Source organism: Centropristis striata, chromosome 6 (assembly GCF_030273125.1).
Source record: "Centropristis striata isolate RG_2023a ecotype Rhode Island chromosome 6, C.striata_1.0, whole genome shotgun sequence".
Taxonomy (NCBI): Eukaryota; Metazoa; Chordata; class Actinopteri; order Perciformes; family Serranidae; genus Centropristis; species Centropristis striata.
In genome coordinates, this window is record NC_081522.1 from 39,066,070 (window position 1) to 39,093,717 (window position 27,648).

At 40.7% G+C, this 27,648-nt stretch overlaps 1 protein-coding gene across 1 annotated transcript; it reads right to left on the reverse strand.

Moving 5' to 3' along the window:
• Positions 1-131: 131 nt before the first annotated feature.
• Positions 132-27,100, reverse strand: acanb (aggrecan b). Its single transcript, XM_059335331.1, is given in 18 exon segments — positions 132-1,420; positions 2,673-2,855; positions 2,934-3,078; positions 3,155-3,237; positions 4,724-4,882; positions 5,412-5,525; positions 6,261-7,334; positions 8,116-8,223; positions 8,383-8,493; positions 10,074-10,367; positions 10,445-10,572; positions 10,658-10,832; positions 11,632-12,240; positions 12,333-12,460; positions 13,483-13,657; positions 14,298-14,681; positions 17,361-17,448; positions 27,061-27,100. Coding segments are annotated over 17 exon segments (4,044 nt in total). The 5' UTR covers positions 17,443-17,448; positions 27,061-27,100; the 3' UTR covers positions 132-1,328.
• Between the last annotated feature and the right edge of the window lie 548 nt (positions 27,101-27,648).

Consider the following 27,648-nt stretch of genomic DNA (forward strand, 5'->3'; position numbering starts at 1 on the left):
TCATCCTTTCCATCCTAACTCTGTAATCACGAAATTGGAAATATTCTATTGCCTATTATAATGGTCTTGAACAGGACTCAGGTAGTTCTGGTCTTGGTCTTGAACTTGACTTGGACTCACTTAGAGGTATACTATGTAGAAGTTCCCCAGCAGGAAGAAAAAGCTGTGATTCAGATGAATAAACTATATTTTCTAATAGTTTCATGGTGTTTTGGGTCCAAAAGACGAATAAAAACTCCCAAACTCAACCCGTTCTTCATCAAATAACGCTGCCTTTTGATTTAATTCTGATTATCATTATTGAAAGCTCATTTTGATCAGTTCTTAAGTTTCGTATCGAAACCATGACACCCCTATTCATCATCAATTGGAACAGCACAATCATTCCAGTATATGTGATACTGAGGTGGGAGGCTTGAGCGGTATGACGGCAAAAAAACAAAAATACAGACACTGCTCTTTCAGTCTGAATCAGTTCCTGCCGTAGATTCTGGTGCAATGTGGGAAAAGTATGAAAACTCGGATATACCGCCCGAGAGGTTGTGACGTTCAAACTCAAGGTTGTGACGAGATCATTTGGTCTCTTTAAAGGCTAATTTACCAGCTTTTACTCATATTTCTGTCAGCCTCAAGACCTCTTCTGAAAGTTCGGATAAAATAAAACCTAATTTAACCATTTTTCCATGTTGTAGATAGACATAATTTGTGCTCATTGCTGTATTTTAAAGGGTCACAACCAAACAGGTTTGAGAATCACTGTATTTGTCTTGAAGCTCACTTGTCGTCCTCAGAGACCCAAAAAAAAAAAGAAATAAAACCTACTAAGAAACACAGATCTATAAAAAAAAAAAAAAAAAAACTAAAATAAAGCAAAAGTCTATGTAACAATGTGTTTGACTTCAGAAAAATCCAGCTGCAATCGAAAACACTTTTTATTTTATTTGGGCTGTTTTGGACTTTGCGTGTCACTCTAGAGCCTCTTATTCACTATTTTATTATCTACTGTACCGTGTGTGCAGTGCTGGCAACCGAACATGTCTTCATGTGCATCGAGATAAATGCTTCCAAATACTAGATCACAGCTATAAATTACTAGACAGTATAAATACAAAGAGAGAACTGCCTTCAGAAGGTGCAGGGTGACACTCAGAGGTCCAAAACATCAGATATCACTGTCTAAATGTGCTTTTAGTGTGTGTGTTTGTGTGTGAATATACACACGGTGGGGGTTGTTATCTTTTTGGTCGGGCATTTTGCATTGGTGTCCATGCTTCTTGACAGGAGGGGGTCCTTTGTGGCTCTCTGTTGTATGTCCTTTTCATTGGTGCTCAGAGCAGCTTCCTCTGTTGCTGTTGGCTGCTGACCCCTTTACTTCTCCTCCTCAGGGACCTTTTGTGTAGCCGATTGCTGCTGGCGCCGGCTGCAGGAGAAAAGGTACGCATACTGATGACATCATGTAAACACAAGCTGCCAATAGACTCATAAACTTCCCTCAGAGTAAGCTGAAAAGGATCCGACTCTAAAAAAGGCTCCACGGAGTGAAGCTGAAGTGTTTATTTGACACACTCAGCAATTTATGTTTGTCTCAAGCTTTAATAGTCTGGCTCCTTCATTATTTCTTCTTCTATGTCTTCTTCATGAATTAAGTGGATTTAAAGCGTCCAGGTAGCTGAGGGGCTGAGGGCTGCAGGGGGCAGAACTAATGAGTTTCAGACTGACAATGAACTCCAAAGTCTCAGATTTGAGTTCAACCAGGGACTCTGTTCAACGTGCATCACATACTTTTTGATAGAGCGACATTAGGCTATTCTAAGGCTGCACAGTAAGCTGTTCACTGCAAAAAAGGTGTGTCTAAAATCAAGATAAAATATATATATATATATATATATATATATATATATATATATATATATATATATATATATATTCATTCTGCATATTGATTACTTTTACTTTTGGTACTTTAAGTATATTTTGATGCTGATACTTTTAACATCTGTCAGGTTTTGAATGCAGGACTTTTACGTGTAGTGGAGTAATTTCACAGTTTGATATTAGTACTTTTACTGAAGTAAAGGATCTGGCTCTTACATGTGTGTGTGCTGTGTGTGTGTGTGTGTGTGTGTATGTGTGTGTGTGTATGTGTGTGATCCGACTTCACTTTGAGCGTCCTGAGTTCTTCCTGAATGTCTACATATGTTTTTTGTGAAGAAAAATGAAGAAATAGCTTCGTAAGAGCGATCTGAAAAACTGTTAAATATGCTTTTCTACAGAAATCTTCCTGCATTTTTAATATGGGAGCCAATGGGGCTGTTGGTGCGTGTTGGTGGCGCATCATTTTTTATATTATTATTCTTCTTTCCAGTATTCTGGCAAATAGCTTTATGAACCAGAAAACGCCCAAATCAATCAACTACGACAAAAATAAAAGCACCAGTGTCATTGACTTATTGTCTAAAATACAAAAATGGCAACTTGATACCCTTTAGCCTGCCTTAAAATGACTAAGGCTTCCTCAACAGTTAACAAAATAATTATAAATAAATAATATATTCACACTCGGTAAGTTAAACGTATTAAACTGATCCGCGATGCACCGGCAGAAGACGGCCTCATTTTTTAAATCATGCATGATATATATTCATTCATCTATATTCACCCTGCCAGCTCACCTTCTGTACATTCCACCTGTGGCTCCTCCCACCGTCCGTCCGGCATGCAGCGTACGACCGGCAGGTGGCGCTGCGTGTAGCCCGCCTCACACTGGTAGCGGACTATGGAGTTGACGGGGTAACGCTCTCTGCTGCTGCCCATCGGCCGGCCGTGCTCCACCTCGGGAGGAGCGCCGCACGTGGCTGCAAGACAAGACAGATTAAAACAAGAAAAATAAACAGTTTATTGACAGAAAGAACATCCAGGATCTGGTCTCATACCGGGTCCGGTCTTGCAGGTGAAGGGCAGGTGGTAGTTGCAGGGCACGTCGTTCCACTGTCCGCCCTCGTGCCAGATCATCACCACACAGTCCTCCTCAGAGTTGAAGTAGTTATCCGGCTGGTTGGGCCTCCAGTTCTCAAAGGTCTGAGGAAGGAACAGACAGTCTGTGAGTACATGAACAGATTAATGATGCAGATGTTTGTGGAGCAGCTGAACTCACCAGAGGACTGCCGTCCGTCCAGCGGAACTCGTTCTGAACGTCTTTGTCATTCAGTCCGATCCACTGGTAGTCCTGGCCGTGAGCTGCAGCGCAGAGACACAGATGTTAGCTTTGATGCTATTTATGTTGACTCAAATTACGGTACAACCAAGATGCATCATCCCTCTCTGAGAGGGGAGCGTGTCTATGTTCCCCTCTTTGAGACCGGGCAACATAGGACCCTTTTCCCCCACTTTTCCCAAGAAGGGTCCTATGTTCCACAGTCTGTTACTTTTTCCAACATTACTGCCAAATTCCATGGCAAATAGACCAAACCCTAGCCCTAAAACTATTTAAAAAGCCAAAAAATGAACTGCAAAGTAAAGTAGCTGCTATGCAAATTTAAGTTTTGTGCTGCTTGAGCTAAGGTGGCCATGTGACGGTAGGCCTGCTGGCCATGCTGAGAGTCTACCGGAAAGATTGATAGATTGCGGGGAACATAGGACCCTTTTTCTGAAAAAGGGTCCTATGTTCCTCGCAATCTATCAATCTTTACAGCATGTATTGCTACAGGGGAACATAGGACCCTTTTGGGGAAAAACGGGGAACATAGGACCTTTGAAACAAGGTGACTTAATGTGTGTGTCGGACCTTGTGGGACCCGTTATCAGCGATGAGAGGTAACCTAAAATCCTGTCATGTGTTGCTTCATGTTGTGTTCCCCTGTGTGAAACAAATAACTGAGAACCAGTTGTAAATAGTTTCCCAGTCTTTGTTGTAGCTGCATTTAATTTTCTTTGTGGTGGTTGTTAGCTGTAGTGTTGCAGATCCGTTGGATCAAAGCATCTTGGTTTGATTTTTCAAAACTAGAGCCAGTTAAAATGCGGGACACTATCTCAGCACCTGGTCACCCCTGTTTGAAACCAACCTAATAACATTAGAATGTGTATTAAGAGACGGATGCATGGATTGAAGTTTGATTTTCAGCTCGAAAATAAACATTTAATCTCCCTTTTAAAGTAGCGTAAAGCTAACTCAGGAACTCATCATTTTTGGCTTTTTTCTAACCTTTTCTGCTCTTATTTAAAAGACCAGTTCTTCTTGTACTTTAACCCTTGTTACACTGAGGTTATTGCCATACCAGAAGCATGAAAATTAAATTTGTTAACAAATGTTTGTTGACATTAGCTTAAAATTTTGACATGCTAACGCTTCCGTATTGCCAGATCTCACATTGTTAAGAAAGAGAAAAAGATAAAAGTACATGTTCTCCTGATTTGTCTGTCAGAAAAATGCCTTTTCAGTGTCAGGAAGTTCAGCTGATGTGTAGCCTAGGAAAAAAAGAGGTCCAATATTTACTTTGGTAACTCTGGAGTGGAAGACTCAGTCATAATCTGAGCTCATCTTCACTTCTTCCTTTGGTGTTTATAGACTCAGATCTTCTGTTAGCTCCAAAGAGGCGAGGCAGCAACGAAACCCGCCAATGAACCGTCTCCGGTCATGATCCCGACCAGCTAGATGTTGCATTTATAGCTTTTAAAAGTTGTACATTCTGCCCGTTACCGCCTGTTCCTGAAGTATTTTACTCACAGTTGACGAACTGCTGCTCCTCCTGCGAGCCGATGCTGACCAGGTGAGAGTTGAGCTCCTGGCAGCGCTGCTCCGCCTCCGACCAGGTGTCTCTCTCTGCAAAGTGCAGGTAACAGCTTCCCCCGAACTCCAGCCAGCCTTCTGCACAGCCCTGCACAGCTACACACACACAACACTAGGGTTGTCACGATACTAAAAAATTTCAACTCGTTACCGATACTCAGGAAAATATTCAATACTCGATACCATTTTCGATACCACAAGGACAAAAACAAAGACCCCAAAATTATTAACAAGAAAAATGCAACATGTAAAAATTAACAGAACCACAGGTTGAATATTTATAATAAAAAACAGTTGTGCAAAAAGAAACTGCAACTATGATAACAAGCTTCAGGTCTGAGGTAGTGCAAAAAATAAATAAATACAATAAACAATAACAATTAGAACAATATTTCGAGGTTGTACGCTGTGCACAATATTAGGCAAGCTAGAGTGTTACCTATTTGCAACGGCGCTGACGTGACGCTGCAGTAACGCGCCCGGTGGAAATCAGGCTTTAGTATCGATACTTTTTTGAGTATCGATACTTTTGACAACCCTACACAGCACACACTGGTATCACACACAAACTGTAAGGCATTAAAGACAGTGATGGTGGAACTGTTACGGTAGTTTGGTGACTTACGGGTTGTGCAGTCTTCACCAGTGAAACCAGTGGGACACTGGCACATGGCCAGCTCCCCCTCCACGGAGCAGGACCCCGACCCACAGGGGTTTGGATCACAGGGGTTTGCAGAGGCTGACGGCACAGAGAAACACATTTTAAACATCGTTGTGTTAACAGCAAAAAAAATCCCACCAACAAAACCTAAAAAAAAAAGACGTGGTTTGTGTTTCAAAACGGCCTGCTGCCAACATGACCAGACGTTGCATTCAGGGTCCTAAAAACTCCATAATAATATTATTTTTCATCATAAGACTTTTTTAGTAGCATTTCATTTTAACTTCCAAGTTAACTAATAATAATAAATTTTGCATTGAAATTAATGGGCAGATTTTTTTTGCAGCCACACTTGGCGCCCCCTTCTGGAAATTTCGGTAGAATGCAGCTTAAGGCACTTCCTGGTTTATCTCCCTGCTCAGACCAGGAGGTTGCCGCCTGATTCAATCAACTGAACTGTTTTCAATCAGGTCATTTGTTGTATCAGGTGTTGCTCCTGCTTGGATGGAACAGAAACCTGTATCAGTTTGACACCTGACTCTGATAAATAAAAGAGACTGAAATCTCTTTGAAAACAGACGAAAAAAATGACCATAACCTGCGCGAGGTTATAATGTCCAGAGAGATTTAAATATGTTGGACTTCAACAGGTTTTCACAGACAAAAGCTGGCAGTTACCGGATATCTGAAACCCTGGTTGCAGTAGGATATCAGCAGAGTGAACATCTGAACCTTTTTGTAACTTTGGAGCAACCTGGAACCAGAATTCCCTTTGGAATAAATAAAGTTCTACCTTATCTGATCTTATCGTACCTTCCACGACCTCGGGCTGCTCCACCATGGCGGGGGTTGCTAGTGACATTGAGGGCGCCGTGGTCGGGCTGGTGTACGACGAGTCCGGAGTCACCGCATAAACCGTCGGCCCTGTGAGGGTCTCCTGATCCTCCCCGAGTCCTGACTGGCCGAGACTGGCGATGTACTCGGTGTAGGTCATCCCAGGCGGTAAGGCGATAGAAAGCTCCTCCGCTCTGGGTTTCTCATGAGACGATCCGCTTCCTGAAGGATCCAACGTGCTGCTGAACTCGTGTTGGATTCCCGACCCGCTTCCTTCCCCACTGACCTCCACCACGCCGCGGCCCTGCTCCGGGTGTCGCTCCAGCGGCGGCGACACGGTCACTTCCATCATTTCGTTGTCGGTCAGGAGGATGACGTTGGTGTAGTCCCCGGAGGCGGAGCTGCTGCCGGATTCGCCGGACGGGAAACCGCTCGGGAAGCCGCTGTGGAAGCCGGACTCAAAGGGGCGATATCCAGACACCTCCTGCTCGCCCGACGGCTGCACGGTGAGGTCGACGCCGCCGTGGTCCACGAAAGAGATGCCAGAGAATCCACCGGAGCCAGACCCAGACACGCCGCCAGATCCGGACGCACTGGAGTCCACGAAGCCGCTGGAGTCGACGCCTCCCCGGCCCTCCTGCTCCGTGGGCTTCTGGTACGTGGTCGACACCTCCTCCATCTTCTCGTCCACCATGATGATCGAGTCTCCACCGCTACCGCTAACGTCCCCACTTCCACTGATGAAACCGGACACGCCGAACCCAGAGTGTTGTCCGTCCACGCGCTCCCCAGATCCAGATGCACTCTCCTCTTCTCCAGATGTGAAGATGACGGTGCTCCCCCCCTCGGCCTCCTCCGGACCTCCGGAGGCCGACGGCTCCCCAGAGAAGACGTCGGGGCGTCCGCTGAAGATGACGTTGTCTCCTGAACCGGAGGCGTCGCCGCTGGTACCGGAGACGCCAGACTCTCCTGACTCAGGCTCCCCGCTGGCTGAATGATCCGCTGAACCGGAGCCGGACTCATCGACAGGGACTGGAGGTAAAATGGGACTTGCTGTGGGAAACATCAAGAGAATGTTAGATTCTTTATTATATCTTGAACGATCGTTCACTTAGTTATTTCCAGTTTTCTTTTTTTTTTTGCGATTGAATGTTTTTATTTAGAATAATCACACAGGGTGACATTTTGACTTTTTTCTTGTGACTTCGACTTTTTTAATTCTCATTTTGCCTTTTTTTCTCTTAACTTCAACTTTTTTCTCATTATTTTGACTTTCTTGTCGTTATTTTATCTTTTTTCATGATTTCTACTTTTCTTTCTCATTTTGACTTTTCTTGTGACTTCAACTTCTTTCTTGTTATTTTGACTTTTTCTTTGTGGCTTCAATTTTTTTTTCTCATTTTGACTTTTTTTCCCATGACTCCAACTTTTTTCTCGTTATTTCTGGCTTTTTTCTAACATTTTCTGCTCTTATTTAAAAGACCAGTTCCAACCACCATCACATGAGTGCTCTTTCAAATTACAAACAATATTCTAAGACAGAAGGAGGTGTCCCAGGACCAAAAAACTCAGGGAGGAAAGACGGGAAGGGGAGGGGTACATAATAAAAACACAACAGTAAGAATTATGTCTGCAGCTAATGAGCTACCGGTATATAGAAACAGACATACACAAACACACACATAAACAAACAAACAAACAAAGACATAGGGGACCAAACATATGTGCAAATAGAAGTAAGAAGGCTATAGCACACATCTACAGCATATTTTTCAAAGACAAAGCAATGTTAAGCCAAGTGTCCAAAGTATTTTCTTATTTCCAGTTTTCTTACCTGTGGGAGCGACCTGCTGAGTTGTGACGGTTGTCTTGTTGATGAACTCCTCGATTTCTGTGATATTTTTGCTGGTTTCAGTTTCATTGTAGTGAACTGTAGTTTCAACTGAAAACAAACAATCAAAAGATGATGAAGATCCACAAAAACATCAATAATAATATTAATTTAACTATCAGATAAAATCAATGTATTTTGAGAAATATTAAAGACCAAGCCAAGTTAATAAAAAAGACTTGAGGGAACAGATTTCCTCGTCCGTCTCACCTGTTGGAGCAAACTGATCGACTGCGACTGTCGTCTTGTTGATGACGTCCTCCGTCACGATTGTCACATCCACTCTGGTCTCATTTTCAACATGAACAGCAGGAGTTTCAGCTGAAAGATCAAGTCAAATCACAGTTTAGTTAAGTCAGACTAAGGGCTCTATTCGACAATATATATTAAAGTGTGGTCCAAAGTGCATGGTGTAAGCTTTTTCAGAGCGTCCAACTCCAATTTTGCCAGTTAAATGGTGCATAATTTGTACTCAAAGTAGTGCAAAAGGGTTGTATTTAGTCTCCTAATAAAACATGGGTCTGTTTTGGGGCTTAACTAGCCTGGGTATACCCAGACTGCCTTGCACGCTCGATTTCATTTCGAACTGCCAAAGGGTCTGGAAACCAGAGAGGTTTCTTAACATGAATTAAACCAATCAAAATGTCCTTTCTGATCCCATTTAAAAGCCAGTTGTATTTGGGCATTTTTATTTAAATGGTGAATTTGATAAATTAGAGAAACAAGCAGACCCTCTTCCTCCACCATCAGCAATTGCCAAATATAAACAAAGGCCATCGATTTAAATGAAGAATTAATCACTTTATTTAATGGCTTTTTTTCCAACACTCTTTGACTGAAATCTGTGAGGCTGAAAATGAAACTTACAACACGTACATGCCCCAAACTGTGGCAAACTGAGCAGTTTGTGTGTGCTGTGAGCCCTACTGTATGTAGGTGCATCTTATTGCCTAAATAATGTGCCCTTTAAACAGCTGGTCCAGGTCCTGGTCATCTCACGCCTGGACTACTGCAACTCCCTCATGCCAGGCCTGACTGCCAAAGCCATCCGACTTCTGCAACTCATCCAGAATGCAGCTGCTCGATTGGTCTTCAATCTTCCCAAATTTTCACACACAACACCCCTCCTCCGCTCCCTCCACTGGCTACTGGTGGCTGCGCGGATACGCTTCAAGACTCTAGCTCTGGCGTAATCCACTGCTAATGGTTCAGGTCCTGCTTACATCCAGGACCTTGTCAAACTCTACACCTCTGCCCGTCCTCTCCGCTCTGCATCAGCGAAACAGCTGGCGACTCCCACCCTGCGTGGGTCAACTCGCCTCAAAACCTCCTCCAGACTTTTCTCTGTTTTGGCTCCCAAATGGTGGAACGAGCTCCCAACAGACATCAGGACCTCAGACAGCCTGGACATCTTCTAGGCTGAAGACCTATCTCTTTCAACAATACCTCGGTTAAGTCATGGTCACCTAACATATATATATATTTAAAAAAAATAGAAATGCTCTTCTTCTTTTCTCTTCTTTTCTTCTTTAACATATAGCACTCCTGTAGCGATGACAGGTGGCTCTTAAAGTTATGTACTTACTTGATTCCTGTGGTCTAAGTCTAGTACCTTCAGGTTGAATGCACTTATAGTAAGTCGTTTTGGACAAAAGCATCTGCTAAATGACATGTAACGTAATGTAATGTAATGGTTGAGGCAACTACATTGGTCTGAAAACAAGCAATGATAGTTTTGCTGAACTGTGCATCACTTCGTGCTGGGTATAAAAAAGGGCAATCAGTTTTTAAGCAAATAGTTTAATAGTTATATTTGTGGATTTGGCTGAAACGAGTTCTGTTCAGAAGAGTTAATGCTTTCCTCTGAAATCTAAATTTAACCACGTCTAACCCTTCCCTACCTTTGAAACAATAGGCATCGTAGCGTGAGTGCTCGTCAGGGAACCCCGTCTGGTTGGGGAAGGCGTAGATGATGTGGACCCCGACCTGCCCGCCTCCACAGTGGGACCTGGGGGTGGTGATGGGGTAGCGGACGCTGCGGTCCAGCAACCAACCGGGACGACACTTATCCAGGCCTTGGTTCCAGGCGGCGAACAGCTGGCCGGTGGTGGCCAAGGTGGTGTTGAGTTTCTGACAGTGCTGCACGGCCTCCTCGTACGAGAAGCTGTCGTAGTCGCTGGTGAAGAAGACCTCACCTGGAAGAAGGAGCTCAGACATGTCAGGTACAGCAGATATTTAGGTAGATGGATGTTGAAGTGAGCGTGCTCCTCACCTCGCAGACGATCCATATAACAGAACACGTCGTAATGCTCGCTGGCTGGTCTCAGGCCGTAGGACCGGACTCCTGGGAGGTGCAGCATGTTACCAGCACAGTTATCTCTGGGTGACACGATGGGATACCTGGCCAGGAAACAGGATGGTTGGTTCAGTATATTAATGGCTTTTCCTTTGATATATTGGTCTATCTCTGTCCTCTCCAGCTCACCTGACAGTCTGGTCTCGGAGCCAGCCGGCGTCACATTGGTGCAGGCCTTTCTCGAAGGCCGCCTGCAGCTGCTGAGAGCTGGCGATGACTGCACCGACGCTCCGACAGGCCTGCTGAGCCTCCACGAAGTTCAGAGTGTACCGACCGGTGATGGGCCGGTAGTGGAACACCACACCTGAGAGACGACAGGGAGGACAGAGGGAAGGTAAGAAAAAATCTTATTTTTTAGCCCACTTTTTTCCATCTTTATTTTTTCTAATTTCGAAAAATGTGCTTAACTTTTGTGTCTTCACACAAAACTGCATTTAAAAAAAGATGACATAACGTTATATTTATATGGGCATCGAAAAAGTATTATTGTTTTGTTTTTTTTCTCCTTCGAGGGTGACTGGCAGCGCCCCTCCAGCAGATGGCGCTCTAGTCGACCGCCTATGTCGCTTATGCCTAGAGCCGGCCCTGCTTGTGGTTAAGTATTCAAGTTAGCCAATGAAAGCATTGACCGAGAGGGACTCTGGCCAAATAACAAGCTGCAGGCTAGCATAAAATGACGGCTGTGGTGCAGTTGGTAGAGTGGTCACCCACTGATCGGATGGTCGGTGGTTCGATCCCTGACCATGGTAACCTACATGTCAAAGTATCCTTGAGCTAGATACTGAACCCCAAATGGTTCCTGATGCTGCGTTCATAGTTGAATGTGAATGAATTCCCAATGGTGGCAGGTGGCACCGTTTAGGGTAGCCTCTGCCACCAGTATGAATGTGAGTGTGAATGGGTAAATCAGGGCAGTCTGTGGTGTAAAGCGCTTTGAGTGGTCACAAAGCGCTATATAAGTGCAGGTCCATTTACCATTTTATGGAAGAACTTTTAGCCATACATAATATAGTATGTTAATATTTGTCTCATTTTGGGATAGAGGTGCAGGTTCAGTCAAAACTTGTTCAAACTGTTATTATTATTGTTCATAACCGACATACCTGTGGGACCCATGGCAACATCTAGGTCTGTCATGCTGGGCGGGAGGGGCAGTGGGGAGAAGGTGTCGACTCCTCCCTGCTTGATCTCCTCTCCCCCGGGGGAGGGGGTGACGCTCGGGAACATCCCAGGGGCGGGGGTGAGACGGATGATGTCGGGGAAAGGCGTGGTCCTGGCGGGCACGGCGCCGGTGTCCTCACCAGCTGAAGAGACAAGGATGCAGCTCTAAATTATTACTTCAACAAAGAAGCTCTAACTGCACTTCAATGCATCTGCAGGAAGACTCTTCCTCCAATCTTGATCCAGGATTTATTTACCTTGGAAGCAGACGGCGTCGTAGCGAGAGTCGGGGTAGGGGTATCCTGTCTGGTTGGGGTGCAGGTAGACGGTTCTCACTCCCACCAGGCCGCCGCCACACTGAGGCCGGGGGATGTTGATGGGGTAGCGTACGCTCCTGTCGCCCAGCCAGCCGGCGTTACACACATCCATACCGCCCTTCCAGGCCAGGTACAGCTCCCCGGTGGTGGCGAGACGGGCGCCCAGTTTGGCGCACTGATCTCCGGCTTCGTAGAAGGTGAACTTCTCCACAGACATGGAGTAGAAGACCCTGCCTGGGAGGAGAGAGGAGAGTCTGCAGTCGTGAACACAGAACAGAGATCTCATATGGGTCAACTGTGAGCTGCCCTTGTTTTGATAAGTTTACCTGACAACTTCTCAGCAAAGCAGTACACGTCGTAGGTCTCGTTGACGTCTCTCACGCCGTAAGTTCTCACTCCGGGGAAGTCCTCCTTGTCTCCAAAGCAACGGTCCCTCGGCTCGTGGATAGGGTACCTTTTGAAAAAGTCAAGTGAGATGTCAGTCAGCAGATGGACTTGTCGTAGAACATCTTTAAAGAAAAACACTTGACGACCAGGTAGATTCGAATTACAGCCTTGTGCAGGATTTATTGTAGGTATCAAAAACAGATACAGATGTCAAAGGTGACAGACAAATCCAAAGATCAGAACAACTCTGAGGAGACACCGCCTTGTGTTGTCTTTTTTACTTTGCAGGTTCGTGCGTCATTATTTCTGTGTAGCTAAAGTTCAATGTCCTGTAATTTCCTGTAATGTTCCACTTTTGATATAAGAGCACACTTGGGAGGTCAGATTCCTATTCTAATGTTATCGTATTAACCAGAGCATCCGCTTCGGATATGTTAAGCTGACTTGTCTAATTAGTTTTTCCTTTCCAATAAAAACTGAAATCCTACCTGTTGCCATGTCATGCATTGACTTCTCATACTATATATACATTTTCAAAGGATTTCCATTACGGACTCAGTTTAGATTACTTCTTTGTAATAATCGTTTTAAGATTGGTTTGTTTTCGCTTGTTTTTGAGTTAGAAAAGATTCCAAAGAACAACACATCTTATTGATCAGATTGTTGGATTTATACATTTAATTAAGGGACGACCTGGAAAGCTATGCAGGGGCGAGAGACATCTGGAATATCTCGTTCAACCTGCCGGCATCGCAATCGAAATGACTGATGGAAAATGTATTTATTTTATTTTATTTATTTTGTTCCTTTCATGAAGGTGGACAACAAAATGTGTACAGAGACACACTCTACACCTTCATGATTGGAAAGGAGCAGCAAGAATTTCAGCAACATTTCTTATATTTGTCTGGCCCCTACTTGAACAATAAAAAAAAAAAAAGATGGTCTGACACCACATACAATTGATTTTCAGTAGCTTATACTAACAAAACTTTGATTATAACAAAACACTTAAAACAACAAAAACAAACAAACCATACAAGTACATGTTTACATCTCAAAAACGAAAAATTAGACAAAGTACTCTACCTGACAGTCTGATCGGAGAGCCATCCAGCGTCACACTGGTGGTATCCGTCATCGTAAGCGGCCTGCAGCTGAGCGGGAGTGGCGATGGTGGCGCTGTTCTGGATGCACGCTGCCTTCGCCTTCTCGAAGGTCAGCGTGTAGCGGGTGGAGATGGCTCGGTAGTGGAACACGATACCTGAGATGCAGAAGTCAGAAGATCTGTGATGAAGTAGCTTTAAAATGATCAGGTTAAGTTTGATTAGCTCTTTTTGACCATTTGTGCAAGACTTCTATGAGCTTGATAAGACGGTTATAACTCAAACCAATTCATTCTAAGCCACATTTAATTCTGGTTTATACCCAACTAAACACCAAACAGAGGTGATGTCTCTGGAGGCAGGGGGTTTAACCCTTAATAGGGCACTCATTGGAATACTTGTAAATTCCAAATTTCAACCCTAGAGAATATTGGAGGATATTACATACAGCCAGAATGTGTAAAAAAAAAAACATACGGACCCGGGCCTTAAACTCTGACTTCGTCTAGTTTTGTGTTGCTGCATTCTGACAAAATCATATTAAGAAATGTTCATTATGACCTATTAGTGCTGTTGGTAGGCTAGTTTAGACTTAGTAGGCTGGTTTTTGTTTTTCATTGTAAGGCTAAAAATAAGGTTTGTGGCTCCATTCTGACATTTTTCTCTTTTTTTTGGACAATAATGGCTCCTTTGTTAGTAAAGGTTGCCGACCCCTGTACTAATTGAAGTACTGTGTTTTCAGTAGACAATGATCATTGTGAACTAAATGAAATGAGACTTGATGTTTCCGTGGCGTACCCTGGACCTGGACTTCCACAGAGTCGTAGTTGTCCTCGATGCCCTGCATCACCTCGCAGCGGTAGGTGCCGGAGTCTTTGGACCGGAGCTCGGTGATCTCGATGGAGGCGTCGGTGGAAACCAGCGGGTAGTTGATCATCGTCACTCTGTCCAGATACTCCGTCTCCACGTTCACCTTCCCCGAGGACGCCACCAGGATGGTGGAGACCTTGTCCTTGGTGACGTAGGTCCACTTGATGCGGTGGGAGAGCGGGGCGATGGTCGGGGCTCCGGGGTCGTTCACTGTGTTGTCCAGGAAGTAGCAGGGAACCACGACTTTACTGCCCAGCAGAGGACGGAGAGGCACCTCCATCGGGATGCTGACACGCAACGTGCCATCCAAGTCTAGAAGAGAGAGGTCAGGGTTGAAATGGTAAGAGTGGCAGAACTATCAGGCAGCAGCAGGAATGGTCCATTCTGCGTAACGAGTACTTTTACTTTTGATACTTGAAGTACATTTTGATACTTTTGTACTTTTACTTCAGTAAGTTTTGAATGCAGGACTTTTACTGCAGTGTAATAATTCCACAGTGTGGTATTAGTACTTTTACTGAAGTAAGGAAACTGAATACTTTTTCCACCTCTTTTCTTGAGGGACCCACATTTTTACCATTGTAAATTTTGGCGCAAAAATGCACAAAATTACTAATTGCAATTAATGTTGGTCTGCTGTTCTTGCACTTAAAAAAAAAAATCACAGTAAGTGGTTATTTTTTGTATTCCTATTTATACTGTTATACATGCATTAGAGCATGAAATATGTTAAGTTACTGCAATGTAAAAATATTTATTTAAAAGTTTAATCATATCTGGTTAAGTGCACGCTCCTATATGTGGCCCTGTGGTAGTGAACAAGTTGCCCATCCCTGATATAGATGTATATATTTAACCTTTTAGATTTATTACACCCCTTAAAATCAAGAGGGCTTCGCGACCCCCGTGGATCTTTGGAGCCCCCCCCGGTTGGGAATCACTGCATTAAAAGACAGTAATACATACACTACCGGTCAAAAGTTTTAGAACACACCAATTTTTCCATTTTTTATTGAAATTCAAGCAGTTCAAGTCAAATGAACAGCTTGAAAGGGTACAAAGGTAAGTGGTGAACTGCCAGAGGTAAATAAAAAAAGGTAAGCTTAACCAAAACTGAAAAATAATGTACATTTCAGAATTATACAAGTAGGCCTTTTTCAGGGAACAAGAAATGGGTTAACATCTTAACTCTATGGAGTCTTGGGCTATTTTGTCCATTTTTGAATTCTTTTCATGTCTTTGTAAGTCATTTTGTGTCTTTTGGTGTCTTTTTTTGTCATTTTGTGTCTTTTTTTTTGTCATTTTGTGTCTTTTTTTTGTCATTTTGTGTCTTTTTTTAGTCCTTTAGTTCAACATAAAATGTGATTTTGAATCTTTTTTTTATTTTCAAAACGCTATCATGCTCAATAAAGAATTTTAAATGTTGAAAATGTGCATTAATTTCAGAGTACACTGAGACATTAAACTGCATCATTTTCAATTAAATTCTGGAAAAGTTGGTGTGTTCTAAAACTTTTGACCAGTAGTGTATATGAAATTTGTCCATCCCTTAAATGAAAATAAAACATTCCAGACACACAGTTATGTAGTGAAATAAGTGTTCATGGTAACAAGAGACCCTGCTGGCTCAGACATGCATCTTAAAAGGGAACTGTGTTGAATCACTGCGGTTCAGGAACGGTTTGGTTTAGGCGCAAAACCACTTGGTCAGGGTTTGACAAAAATCACTTCCTCTGACTTTGGACCGTGTAATTATGTGGCCGCGGATGTTCCTGATGTGGGGAAACTACAATGTTCTGAAGATGGAATACAAAAGAGTTTCAGTGCTGTTTCCTTTGGGCTGTATAAATCTAGAAAAACATTGCTTCATTACCAAGATTACCAAGGTTGGGATTAAAATATAAAGGAATTCAGCCATTTATAAAAAGATAAGCACAACAACGTTTGTTTTGGTGAATACTTTGTCATTCTAAAACAAGGAACTGTGGGAACATTATCTGCTTTTTATTTGTTAAGGATGGTCCAGTTTATCCTTTTATTAAGGAGATAAGAAAGAAAGACTTGAAGCTTCCTGAGCATTTAGATGATTTGACAAGTTCTTATCATGCTGCCACTTTGATGCTCCAGGGTCATTTCACCCTGGAGCATCAAAGTGGCAGCATTTTTGTGTGTGTTTTTTTGGGTGTTTTTGTCATTTTTGTGTGTTTTGATGTGTTTTTTGTAATTTTTTGGGTGGTTTTTGTAAAAAAAATAAATAAATGTGTTTTTGGCGTGTTTTCTGTGTTTTAAGTGGGTTTTTATGTGGGATTTTTTGTAAAAATGTTTATGTAATTTTGTGTGTGTGTTTTGTGTATGCTTTTGATGTGTTTTTTGTGTGTGTTTAATGTGTTTTTTTTATGTGTGTTTTTATGTGTTTTTATGTGTTTTTTGTGTGTTTTTATGTGTGTTTTTTGTCATTTTTTGGGTGTTTTTTTTTTTTTTAAATGTGTTTTCAGTGTTTTTTTTATGTTTTAAGTGTGTTTTTATGTGTTTTTTCTTGTTAAAAAAATATGTTATTTTGGTGTGTTTTAGGTGTGTTTTTATGTGAAAAAATGTTTTATGTGTGTTTTTGTAATTTTGTGTGTGTGCTTTTGGTGTGTTTTTGTGTGTTGTTTTGTGTTGAAAATGTTGATCCAGTAAGTCAAAATAAAAATAAAAATATGAATCAGGTCATATAGGTGAGGTTGTGCTGAAAACAATACCAACATAACATGGTGAACACTTAAGGGTTAATACATAATAAAAGTCTGTTTTGGCCAATGCATATTTAATAAAGTTCTGATTAGATGGTAGATGCACTAAAGATAATGATAATAAGAGTTTATGAATAGCTTTATAATCCAGCTTGATATTAATTAATAATATTAATAATCGTCAGGTTTCCAAAAGGTCTGCAGACAGGTATTTAATCTTTACACAAGATAAGAATCTATCTCATAGAAACACACTCACCGTCTTGGTCTTCAAGCTCAAACAGAACAGTTGCAGAGATGATGAGAGGCAGGGACACACACAGCAGCAGCAGGCGGGTCATCGTTACCTGAAGCACACACACACACCAGTTAGAAGAGTGAGGAGGAGAGAAATAACCACCGCTATGCAGATGACACTCGGCTCTATCTGTCATTTCCTCCTGATGACCCCTCGGTCTCTGAGCCTCTCAGACATCAACACGTGGATGAAGGCACATCACCTCCAGCTGAACCTTTCAAAAACTGACCTGCTGGTTCTCCCTGATAAACCTACAATACACCACGACAAATTATTTTTTTGAATACATTTTTATCCCACGATTTTGTAACCCATTTATTTATCACCCAATTGCCTATATCATGATCCGTCAGTCTGAGCCCTGAACTGGACTCATGCTTCCTCCGAGACATGAGCAATTAGCAGACAGCTTCTTATCACCTGACAGGGAGATTCCCCGGTACGACGTGGGAGGATAACGTTATTCCCACCGGTTCCTCTCCCTCCCATCAGGCGCCCCGACTGACCAGAGGGAGGCACTATAGCGACCAGGATCAATGCATGTTTTTGTGAGAGGTCCCTGTAAGGGGATCCTAGGGGGACACGGGGAGAACATGCAAACTCCACACAGAAAGGCCCTTTTGCCGACACCGACCAGCCCCGCCGGCGCTGGAGACATGGATTTGGGGACACGCCTCCACCACAGCGTCCTGGCGGGAATCGAACCCAGGACCTTCTAGCTGTGAGTCGAGAGTGCTACCAACTGCGCCTCTGTTACCCGGTCATGCCACTTTGCACTTTACAACATCAGAAAAATCAGACCATACCTAACTCAACATGCCACTCAACTCATGACACAAGCTGTCGGCATCTCTAAACTCGACTACTGTAACGCCTCCTGACGAGCTGCCAGCCTGCACAGTAAAACCGCTTCAGATGATCCAGAACGTGGCGGTGGAGGCTCCTGGTCTACAACCAGCCAAAAAGGTCACATGTCACACCGCTGCTCATCAGCTCCACTGGTAATGGTAAATGGACCTGCACTTATAAAGCGCTTTTCTAGTGTCTTTGCGACCACTCAAAGCTCTTTACACTACAGACTGCGGTCATTCATCCTTTCACACACACATTCATACTGGTGGCAGAGGCTACCCTAAACGGTGCCACCTGCCAATTTTGGTTCAGTACCTTGCTCAAGGATACTTCGACATGTAAGCTGCCTTGGTCGGGGATCGAACCACCAACCATCCGACCAGTATGCGACTGCTATACCAACTGAGCCAAAGCCGCCCCTGGATACCTGTTGCAGCATCAAATTCAAGTCTCTAATGCAACTTTTTTCTATTTCGAGAAAAAAGTTGCAAAAGTGGCAAATCTACAAGAAAAGAAGTCGAGTTTTTCTTGCAGATTCACCACTTTAAATCTCATAAATCTGCAAAATTTTTTCTCATAGATTCACCACTTTAATCTCGTAAACTTTTTTCTCTAAATATTCCCCCCCTCCCCCAGGTCCGTATGTTTTTTTTTACACATTCTGGCAGTATGTAATATCCTCCAATATTCTCTAGTGTTGAAATTTGGAATTTGCAAGTGTTTCAATGAGTGTCCTATTAAAGGTTAAAGAATCCTCACTAGACCTTATTGCTGCACTAATGGCTCTTATTGCTCTATACCTTGGTTGTTCCCCTTTTTTTCCTGTAAGTCGCTTTGGATAAAAGCGTCTAAATGACTCAATGTAAATGTAAATAATGACAGGAGCTCATGTTAATGTTTCTGGTGATATTTGATCATAATCAGAGTGTCTGTAGCTGTGAGTGAACAGTGCAGTGAGTGTTGCAGTGACTCAGTGGGTTTATTAGTGTTTCTCTGCCCCTCAATGCTCCTGTGTGTGTTTCCCTCTGACTCCTGTGTGCCTGCAGAGATATTCCACCTTATCCAGCTCCGTCTGTCTGTCTGTTGTTACGTCAGCCTCGGAAAGCAGACGTCAAGACTCTCTGGTATCATTTGGAAATACCGAACATGCTCGCTGAGGACTGAAAGGCCCTCTGTCTGCACACAGGAAATGTCTTTAGTGCTAAAATTAAGTTCAGGCTGAGAGAGAGAGAAGTACGATTCATTCATCTTAAATGCTTTTTCCATTTGTTAAAGACTAAAGAAGGAATGAGTGTTTTATTCCACATTTCTGACCTTTCTTTCTTTGTCTCTTTGTCCAGTCTATTTATAGTTCGAGTTCAATCTGCTGCAGTCAGACTGGATCAAACAGCATCTCAAGTCAGAATTATACTTCATGCCAATATGCATAAAAAAGTTTGGCCTTCCAACAACTTCTATTGCCACTTTGTGCCAACATTCATGAAAATGAAATGGTGAAATGAGCCGTGGTAATGACACATGAATAGTCTCGCTTCTAATTCATATTATTATTGGCTGATATTTGTACCATAATAAGCTTTATAGCTTATATATGATTTATTATGAGAGTTCAGACATTCAGCAGCACAAATAAAGCAATCTTTTGTTTCATAGCCACATTTTTCGCCACTAAAATGATTCGAGATCAAAATCTCAAATAGTTTAGGGCTCACACCTACAAGATATGTGTTTAGATATTAATATATCCCAGACATGATGCAGTGATCATGCCATGCAACTTCTGTACACTGTTAAAAAAAAGTCTGTAGATTTCACAGTGAAAAACTGCTAAACCATGACAGTAAAAGACAAAAAATGATAAAAATGATGATGAAAGTAAAATGATAAATGGATTAATTCAGTTTAAGTAACAATGAAACCCTGTAAATGTATATATCAGACAAAAGCCAGTTTTTTTTACAGTTTAAAAAAATACATTACTGTAAAATATACTAGCAATACACAGTAAAATATATATATATATATATATATATATATATATATATATATATATATACATATATAAGCCATCACTGTCATTTTTGCATTTATTTTTTGTAAAAATACTTTTTCTCACTGTTAAATGTACTAAACACCATATCTCTAACAGAAATATACTGTAATATTTAATAGTAAAATCTTTAATTCATGCAGCATTTATAAAGTATTTTCTGGTCAATTATATGGCAAGTTTTTTACAGTGTACTTATTGTGTTAACAGATAACTGTAACATGCTGACATGCTAAACTAAGACATCTTAAAACATATTTATTAACATCTTTGCTAAATATGAATGTGTTGGCATGCTGACATCAGCTCAAAGCTCCGCTGGCTGCAGGCCTGTACACTCATCTTACTGATTTTTCCTGTTTTTGGCTAATTTGCATTTCGAGGCCCAACGAGCCATAGAGAGCTGCTAACAAAAGGCAAGGCAGTTTTATTTATAAAGCACATTTCATATAGAGATGTTAAAAGTTAGAACAAATCAATTCAAAGTTACAACACACAAATTAAAGTAGCTCCTACAGTCTAAATGCTGCTTTTGAGGGTCAAAACATCAACTTTTTTGGTCACAAAAGTCAAAACTGGCCATCAATTTAATTAAATAGCAACAAATTCAGTCCAAAAACATCAGCTCTGTGATCACAAACAGACGTGTGTGTGTGTGTGTGTGTGTGTGTGTGTGTGTTTGTCTTCTCTCAGCTTTCACCGCTGTGACGCTGCAAACGGACCAAACCGTCAGAGTCCAACTGAACCCTCATTGTGCTGCGTTCACAGACCCCAGCATGGCTCGTTCGTTACAAACTGCCACACGGAGACTTTTACAACCAATGAAGAACCGATGGAGCTGGCGGTCACACAGCGGCTGAGCGTTAAAAACACAAAATATATATTCACTGCAGCACACAGAAGAGTGTTTACAGTCATGGAAAAGGTTATTAGACCATTGTTTTCTTCAGTTTCTTGTTCATTTTAATGTCTGCTACAACTAAAGGTACATTTGTTTGGACAAATATAATGATAACAACAAAAATAGTTGATAAGAGTTTAATTTAAGAGCTGATATCTAGACATTTAACATGGTTTTATTCATAATGATTTTGGTTATTATCAAGAAAACCATAAATAAAAACTTAAATTAAACTCTTATCAGCTATTTTTGTCGTTATCATTATATTTGTCCAAACAAATGTACCTTTAGTTGAACCAGGCATTAAAATGCATTGAAGAAAACAACAAAAACTGATCAAAAAAGAAACAAAATGACCAAAAAAAAAAGACGTAAAATGACCAAAAAAGACACAAAATGAACAAAAAGACATATAATGACTAATAAAAAGACACAAATTGACAAAAAAAGACGTATAATGACAAATAAAGACACAAAATGACCAAAAAAAGACACAATTTGACAAAAAAAAAAGCATAATAACCAATAAAAAGACACAAATTAGTTATGATTATATTTGTCCAAACAAATGAACCTTTTTTGGTGAAATGAACAAGAAATTAGTGAAAAGAAGGGTGGTCTAATACTTTTTTCCATGGCTGTGTGTGTGTGTGTGTGTGTGTGTGTGTGTGTGTGTGTGTGGCGCTGCAGCATTCTCAGAGTTCCTCAGGTGCAGCAGGACTAATATTTGCTCCGCTGTCTCAGACTGAATGTTTGCTGAGTTTGGGAGGAAACAGACAGATCCGTCCACAATAATCTCACACTGTTATTAATAATCTCACACTGTTGTTATTATTATATTATTATCCGGCTGTGACGTGCAGTTCACCCCGGAAACCTGGTGACGCCGTACACCGTAAAAAAAAAGTCTGTTTAATTTACGGTAAAATACCTGCAGCTCTGTAAAAAGTGGGTTTTCTATCCTAAATTTAAATGTAAATATCAGCAGAAATCGATAATTTAGACTGAATATTCTATTATTATTATTATTATATTTTTGGCTAATTGTGTCATTGTGACATCATGGTATTTCTCCGTAAATTTAGCATGAAAATGTTATATTTTTTACAGCAAAACTGCGTGTTTTTTCCAGTTTATGACAGAAAAAAGTAAAAGTTTTGTGCTATTCTTTGATTCACGGTAATTAAAAGTGTCTACTACGGTGATATACAATTTTTAATTTTACGCCCTGTTTCTGATGTAATTTGACAGAGTTTTACCGTAATTACTACAAACATATTTTACAGTGTACAGTCACATATGTTGTGTTGGTTTGTCTGTTTGTCTAATTTTGTTGCATTTTGGTTACAAAAGCACTTCTCTAAGGTTAGGACCAAACAGTTCCTGGTTGGGCTCTAAAAGACAGTTTAAAGAGGAAATAAATGATGCAAATGGTGAAGTGAAGTAGTTAGGAGGACGACGTGACTACAGGAAGTGACATAATTCAGTAAAAACCTGATGCAGGAAGTTAAGAGATGTTTGAATCACATGCTGACCTTTGGTGAAACATGGACACCAACACTGATCAGCTGGGAAACAGTTGGTTGTTTTTTTTTCATTAAACGTAGACATTTTTACATCTCTTTTGGTAATTTTGTGTCTTTTTTGGGTCATTTTACACCTTTTTTTTGTCTATTTCTATGTTTTTGGTCATTTTACGTCTTTTTTTTGTCAATTTATGTAATATTTTGGTGATTTTACTCCTTTTTTTGGTCAATTGATGTAATTTTTTGGTGATTTTACTCCTTTTTTTTAGGTGATTTTACATCTTTTTGATCATTTTTGTTTTTTTTTATCGTTTTTGTCTTTTTTTGATCATTTTTGTCCTTTTTCGGTCATTTTATATCTGTTTTTGTTTCATTTTGTGTCTTTTTTTTGGATGACGGGAAAACCTGATGCAGGAAGTTAAGAGATGTTTGAATCACATGCTGCACTTTGGTCAAACATGGACACCAACGCCTCGCCGCCATTCAGAAATACTACGACCACTAGAGGGCGCCACTAACTCCAAACAGAGACATGGGGACAGATCATCTCTCTCTCTCTCTCTCTCTCTCTCTCTCTCTCCTCTATCTGTCCGTCCATTGATCCCGTCTCTCTTTAAATGCATCATTTAAACTGAGACCACTTCATAACGTGGGCTAACATGGAGCTGCTCTTGACCAATCAGAGCCCTCCATCCCTCCACACTGAGCCCATTGAGCGGCGGGGTGCTGCTGCTCCCCCGTTCTAACTGTGGTATGTTCCTCTCCCAGCTGAGGTGGAGGGCAATAAGGCCCCGGTCTGTTCCAGGGGCCGGGCCCCGGGGGGGGGGGGGGGGGGGCCAGGGGGGGCCGGGGGGTCGGACCCTGCCAAGGTAAACACACGGCGGGATCCAGGAGCTCCGCACCTCCGAACAGAGTAACATTGATACACTCACAGGAACACAGAGCCATAGATTAACACACACACACACACACACACACACACACACATACACACACACACACACACACACACACACACACACACTGTAAGGCCTGTGTGAGAACACACACAGACTCTGTACAGTTGAAGTGGGTGGAGAGGGAAAAATTCATATTCACAGCTGCTCATAGGAGCATTAATGCTCATACCTGCACACACAGACGAGCTGCAGGAGTGTGTGCACGTGAGATTAATGTAACACACGCACACACACACACACACACACACACACACTCTGCAGGGTCAGCTGTTACTTTTGCAACTTATAGATTTAGCTAAATATGGTAATTTTATGTCTCTTTTTGGTCATTTTTGTCTTTATTTGGTCATTTCGTTTAGTCATTTAATGTATTTTTCTGAATAATTTTGTGTCTCTTCTGGTCATTTTATGTTCTTTTTTGGTTATTTTGTCTCAACTTATAGATTTAGCTAAATATGGTAATTATATGTCTCTTTTTGGTCATTTTTGTCTTTATTCGGTCAGTTTATGTCATTTTTTGTCATTTTATGTCTTTTCTGGTCATTTTATGTGTGTTTTTGAGTAATTTTGTGTCTCGACATTTAACATGGTTTTATTGATAATAACCAAATCATTATCAATAAAACCATGTTAAATGTCTAGATATCAGCTCTTAAATTAAACTCTCATCAGCTATTTTTGTTGTTATCATTATATTTGTCCAAACAAATGGACCTTTTTTTGTGACATGAACAAGAAACTAGAGAAAAGAATGGTGGTCTAATACTTTTTCTATGGCTGTATATATGTGTGTTTTAAGAATTTACATTCAGCATGAAAATATCATTTTAGTTACACTTTCTATGAAGCCCATCTCAAAAAAGCCTTATAAACATACCATTAAAGTATTACAGTCAGCTTATAACAAGGTATAATTACAGTTATAAGCTTTCATCAGTGTAAATGTCAATATAAAGATTTTAGTGTGTAATGAACACTTTATGATTTTACTTTTTAACTGAACTAACCCTTTTTTTTATTTCCGACATCTCAATATTCTGCACTCTAACATCCTGATGTTACCTGATGTAAAAGGATCTCACTTTTGTAGTTTCCTATGTTGCAATCAGTAGTTTTCCCAACATTCAAAAAGTTTTAAGAATTTAGATTCAGCATGAAAATATCATTTTTGGTAACACTTTCTATGAAGCCCATCTCAAAAAAGCCTTATAAATATACCATTAAAATATTATAATCAGCTTATAGCACGTCATAATTACAGTTATAAGCACTCATCAGTGTTAATAATGCTTTATAACGATCATAAATAAACATTATAAAGGATTAATGACTCTTTAGGTGTTATAAATGTTATAATACTTTGATGCTGCTCATCACTCACTGACTGTTTCTGCTGCAACATCACGTCTATAATTCACTCTAAACAGGCTTATAATGAGTTATAATCTGCTTATAGCACTGCGTTATTGCAGTTTAGTCACTCATGCATGTTCATAAAGCTTTATAACAATAATAGCAACAAATTATAAGCAATTTATAATGATTCATGAGGTCACGTGTCATGATAATTCATAATTGCTGACATTGTTCTTGCATGCTGATGTCTATAATGCATTATAAACATGCTTATAATGTGATTTATGGTTTGGATTAACCTAAGACTATATGACATTATAATATAATATAATATTGAGTATAATGCATTATAACAAGATAATAATACACTATGATTCTTGCACAAAAAAGTCAGTAAGTGACCAGGAATTAAGTCATTAAAAGCTTTATAATGTGTTAATTATTGTTATAAAGCATTATGAATATTAATGAGTGCTTACAGCTATAATTAAGCAGATGATACATAAACATTATAATCATGTTTATAGTGTTTTATAGACATCAGCAGCATAGAAAGTGTCACAGATAACTGAAGCCTTTGTCGATTGTTTTTTCATTTCCGACATCTGAAACTTACGATTCACAGCGAGCGCTCAAACAGCCTGACGTTACCACGGCAACAGGACGACTCTCACTCTCCCTGTAGTGTCCTTATTCTGCAGTAAGGGACTTAATTAAATTCCCCCAATAATCAAACACACAAACATGTTTTAATAGTTTGAATTAAGAAGGAAAATAATTTTTTCCCCACTTTTTTTAGTCGAGATGTTTAAAGACTCGAGCAGTTTGGAAACTGATCAGATCAAAGTGTCACAAAACTTTATATGTTTTAGCATAAAGACTGCAAAGTCTCATATATTAAAAAAATATAAATATGAATAAAGGTGTCTGCAGCTGCACATTGATTTTGTAGTCTGAGGTGAGGAAACGTTTTTATTTCAGACATTCAGATGTTCTAATCTTTGCTCCTTTTGTCTTGTGATTTACTGCAGAATTTTTCCTTTTCAGGCCTAAAAAACAAATCAAGGAAACCCTAATTGCTCTTATATGGAAGTGTAAAATTGTTAGAAATATGCAACCAGCAATTATAGTTACAAGTGGACATCACTCCGATTTAAGGAGTCACAAACTGTAAAAGTTTCAACCACAAATCACTGAGTTTCTGCAGACTTGGACGAAATAAATTCAGTTTTATAAGTTTTATAATTCAGATATGTGATGCATTTTCATACATGCCACCTTTCATCCAATGCAGAACACAAACTGACTCACTCAATAAGATTCATTTCTAAATTCCACTCTGCAAAAAAGGTCTAAAAACCAGATGAAAACAGTAAATCTGAGGGAAATGATCTTGCTGCATGGACAGATAATTTACCTTGACAAGATTTCTTAAATTAAGATTATTTCATCTAGAAATAAGCATGTTTAACACTTAAAATAAGAAATTACCAAGATAAAAAAAACTTTAGATTTAGAAGTGTTAGATAATTTATCTTGTTTTAAGAGTTAATTCCTTATTTTAAGTGTTCAACATGCTTATTTCTAGATTTAATAATCTTAATTTAATAAATCTTGTCAAGGTAAATTATCTGTCCATGCAGCAAGATCATTTCCCTCAGATTAAATGTTTTTATCTTGTTTTTAGACTCCCATTTTGCAGTGCAGATAGATGTTTAACACATTTCCTGCTCTTAAAACTCTCCTTTTATAGCCACATTTGTTTCTTTTAAATCTCCCGTGAAACCCACACAGCACAAAGTTACAGAGTGCAGTGAAATCAAACCAACAAATCAAACAGCAACAATGTGTTAGTTGTAAAAACTCGCTGACTCCATTAACACCTCGCTGAAGTCGACTCAGCAAAAACCAAAAAACCAGCAAATAACTCCCACGGCATCACGAGCTCAGCCTGACCTCGTGTTACCTGCTCCATCATAAAACTAACAAACTGCTTCATGTTAGAGGAGAAAGTTACCTTCTGCTTTGACTTCTGAGTACAGAGCCTCAACAAATACCTTTTTCCTCCTCAACCAGAGGACGAGGACGAGTCAAAGTGTCTCCTAAAACCTTCTCAGTATTCCTTGTCAGGCTCCGGTGCTGCTGAGGTGGAAACGTACCGTTGATGCTCCAAAGCTCCCAGTGGCAGCGACTCCAGGGGCCTCTCGCTCCTGCTGAGTAGGAGAGCAGAAAGAAGCTTTATTCAAACTCCAGCACACATTTAGATGTTGGAAAGAGAGAGAGAGGGAGGGAGAGAGAGAGAGAGAGAGAGAGAGAGAGAGAGAGAGATGTGATCTCTCCTGCCAGTTGGTGAGGTCATACAAACAGCTCTGAGTATCAAAGCGGAAGCTCCGAATCAGACAAAATCTGTAAAAGCAGCAGGAGAAAGTTGCAGGTTGATAGTCAAAATACTGCGGATAAACTTGGACAAATATTAGACACGTTTAGATTAAAGTCAGGTTTCGTTTTTAAGTGAAATATTGCATTAAAAAAAATGTGTATTAGTGAGTTTCCATCAGCTGATTCAGAGCAAATAAACAAAGCTGCAGTAGCGTCCTTTGGTCAG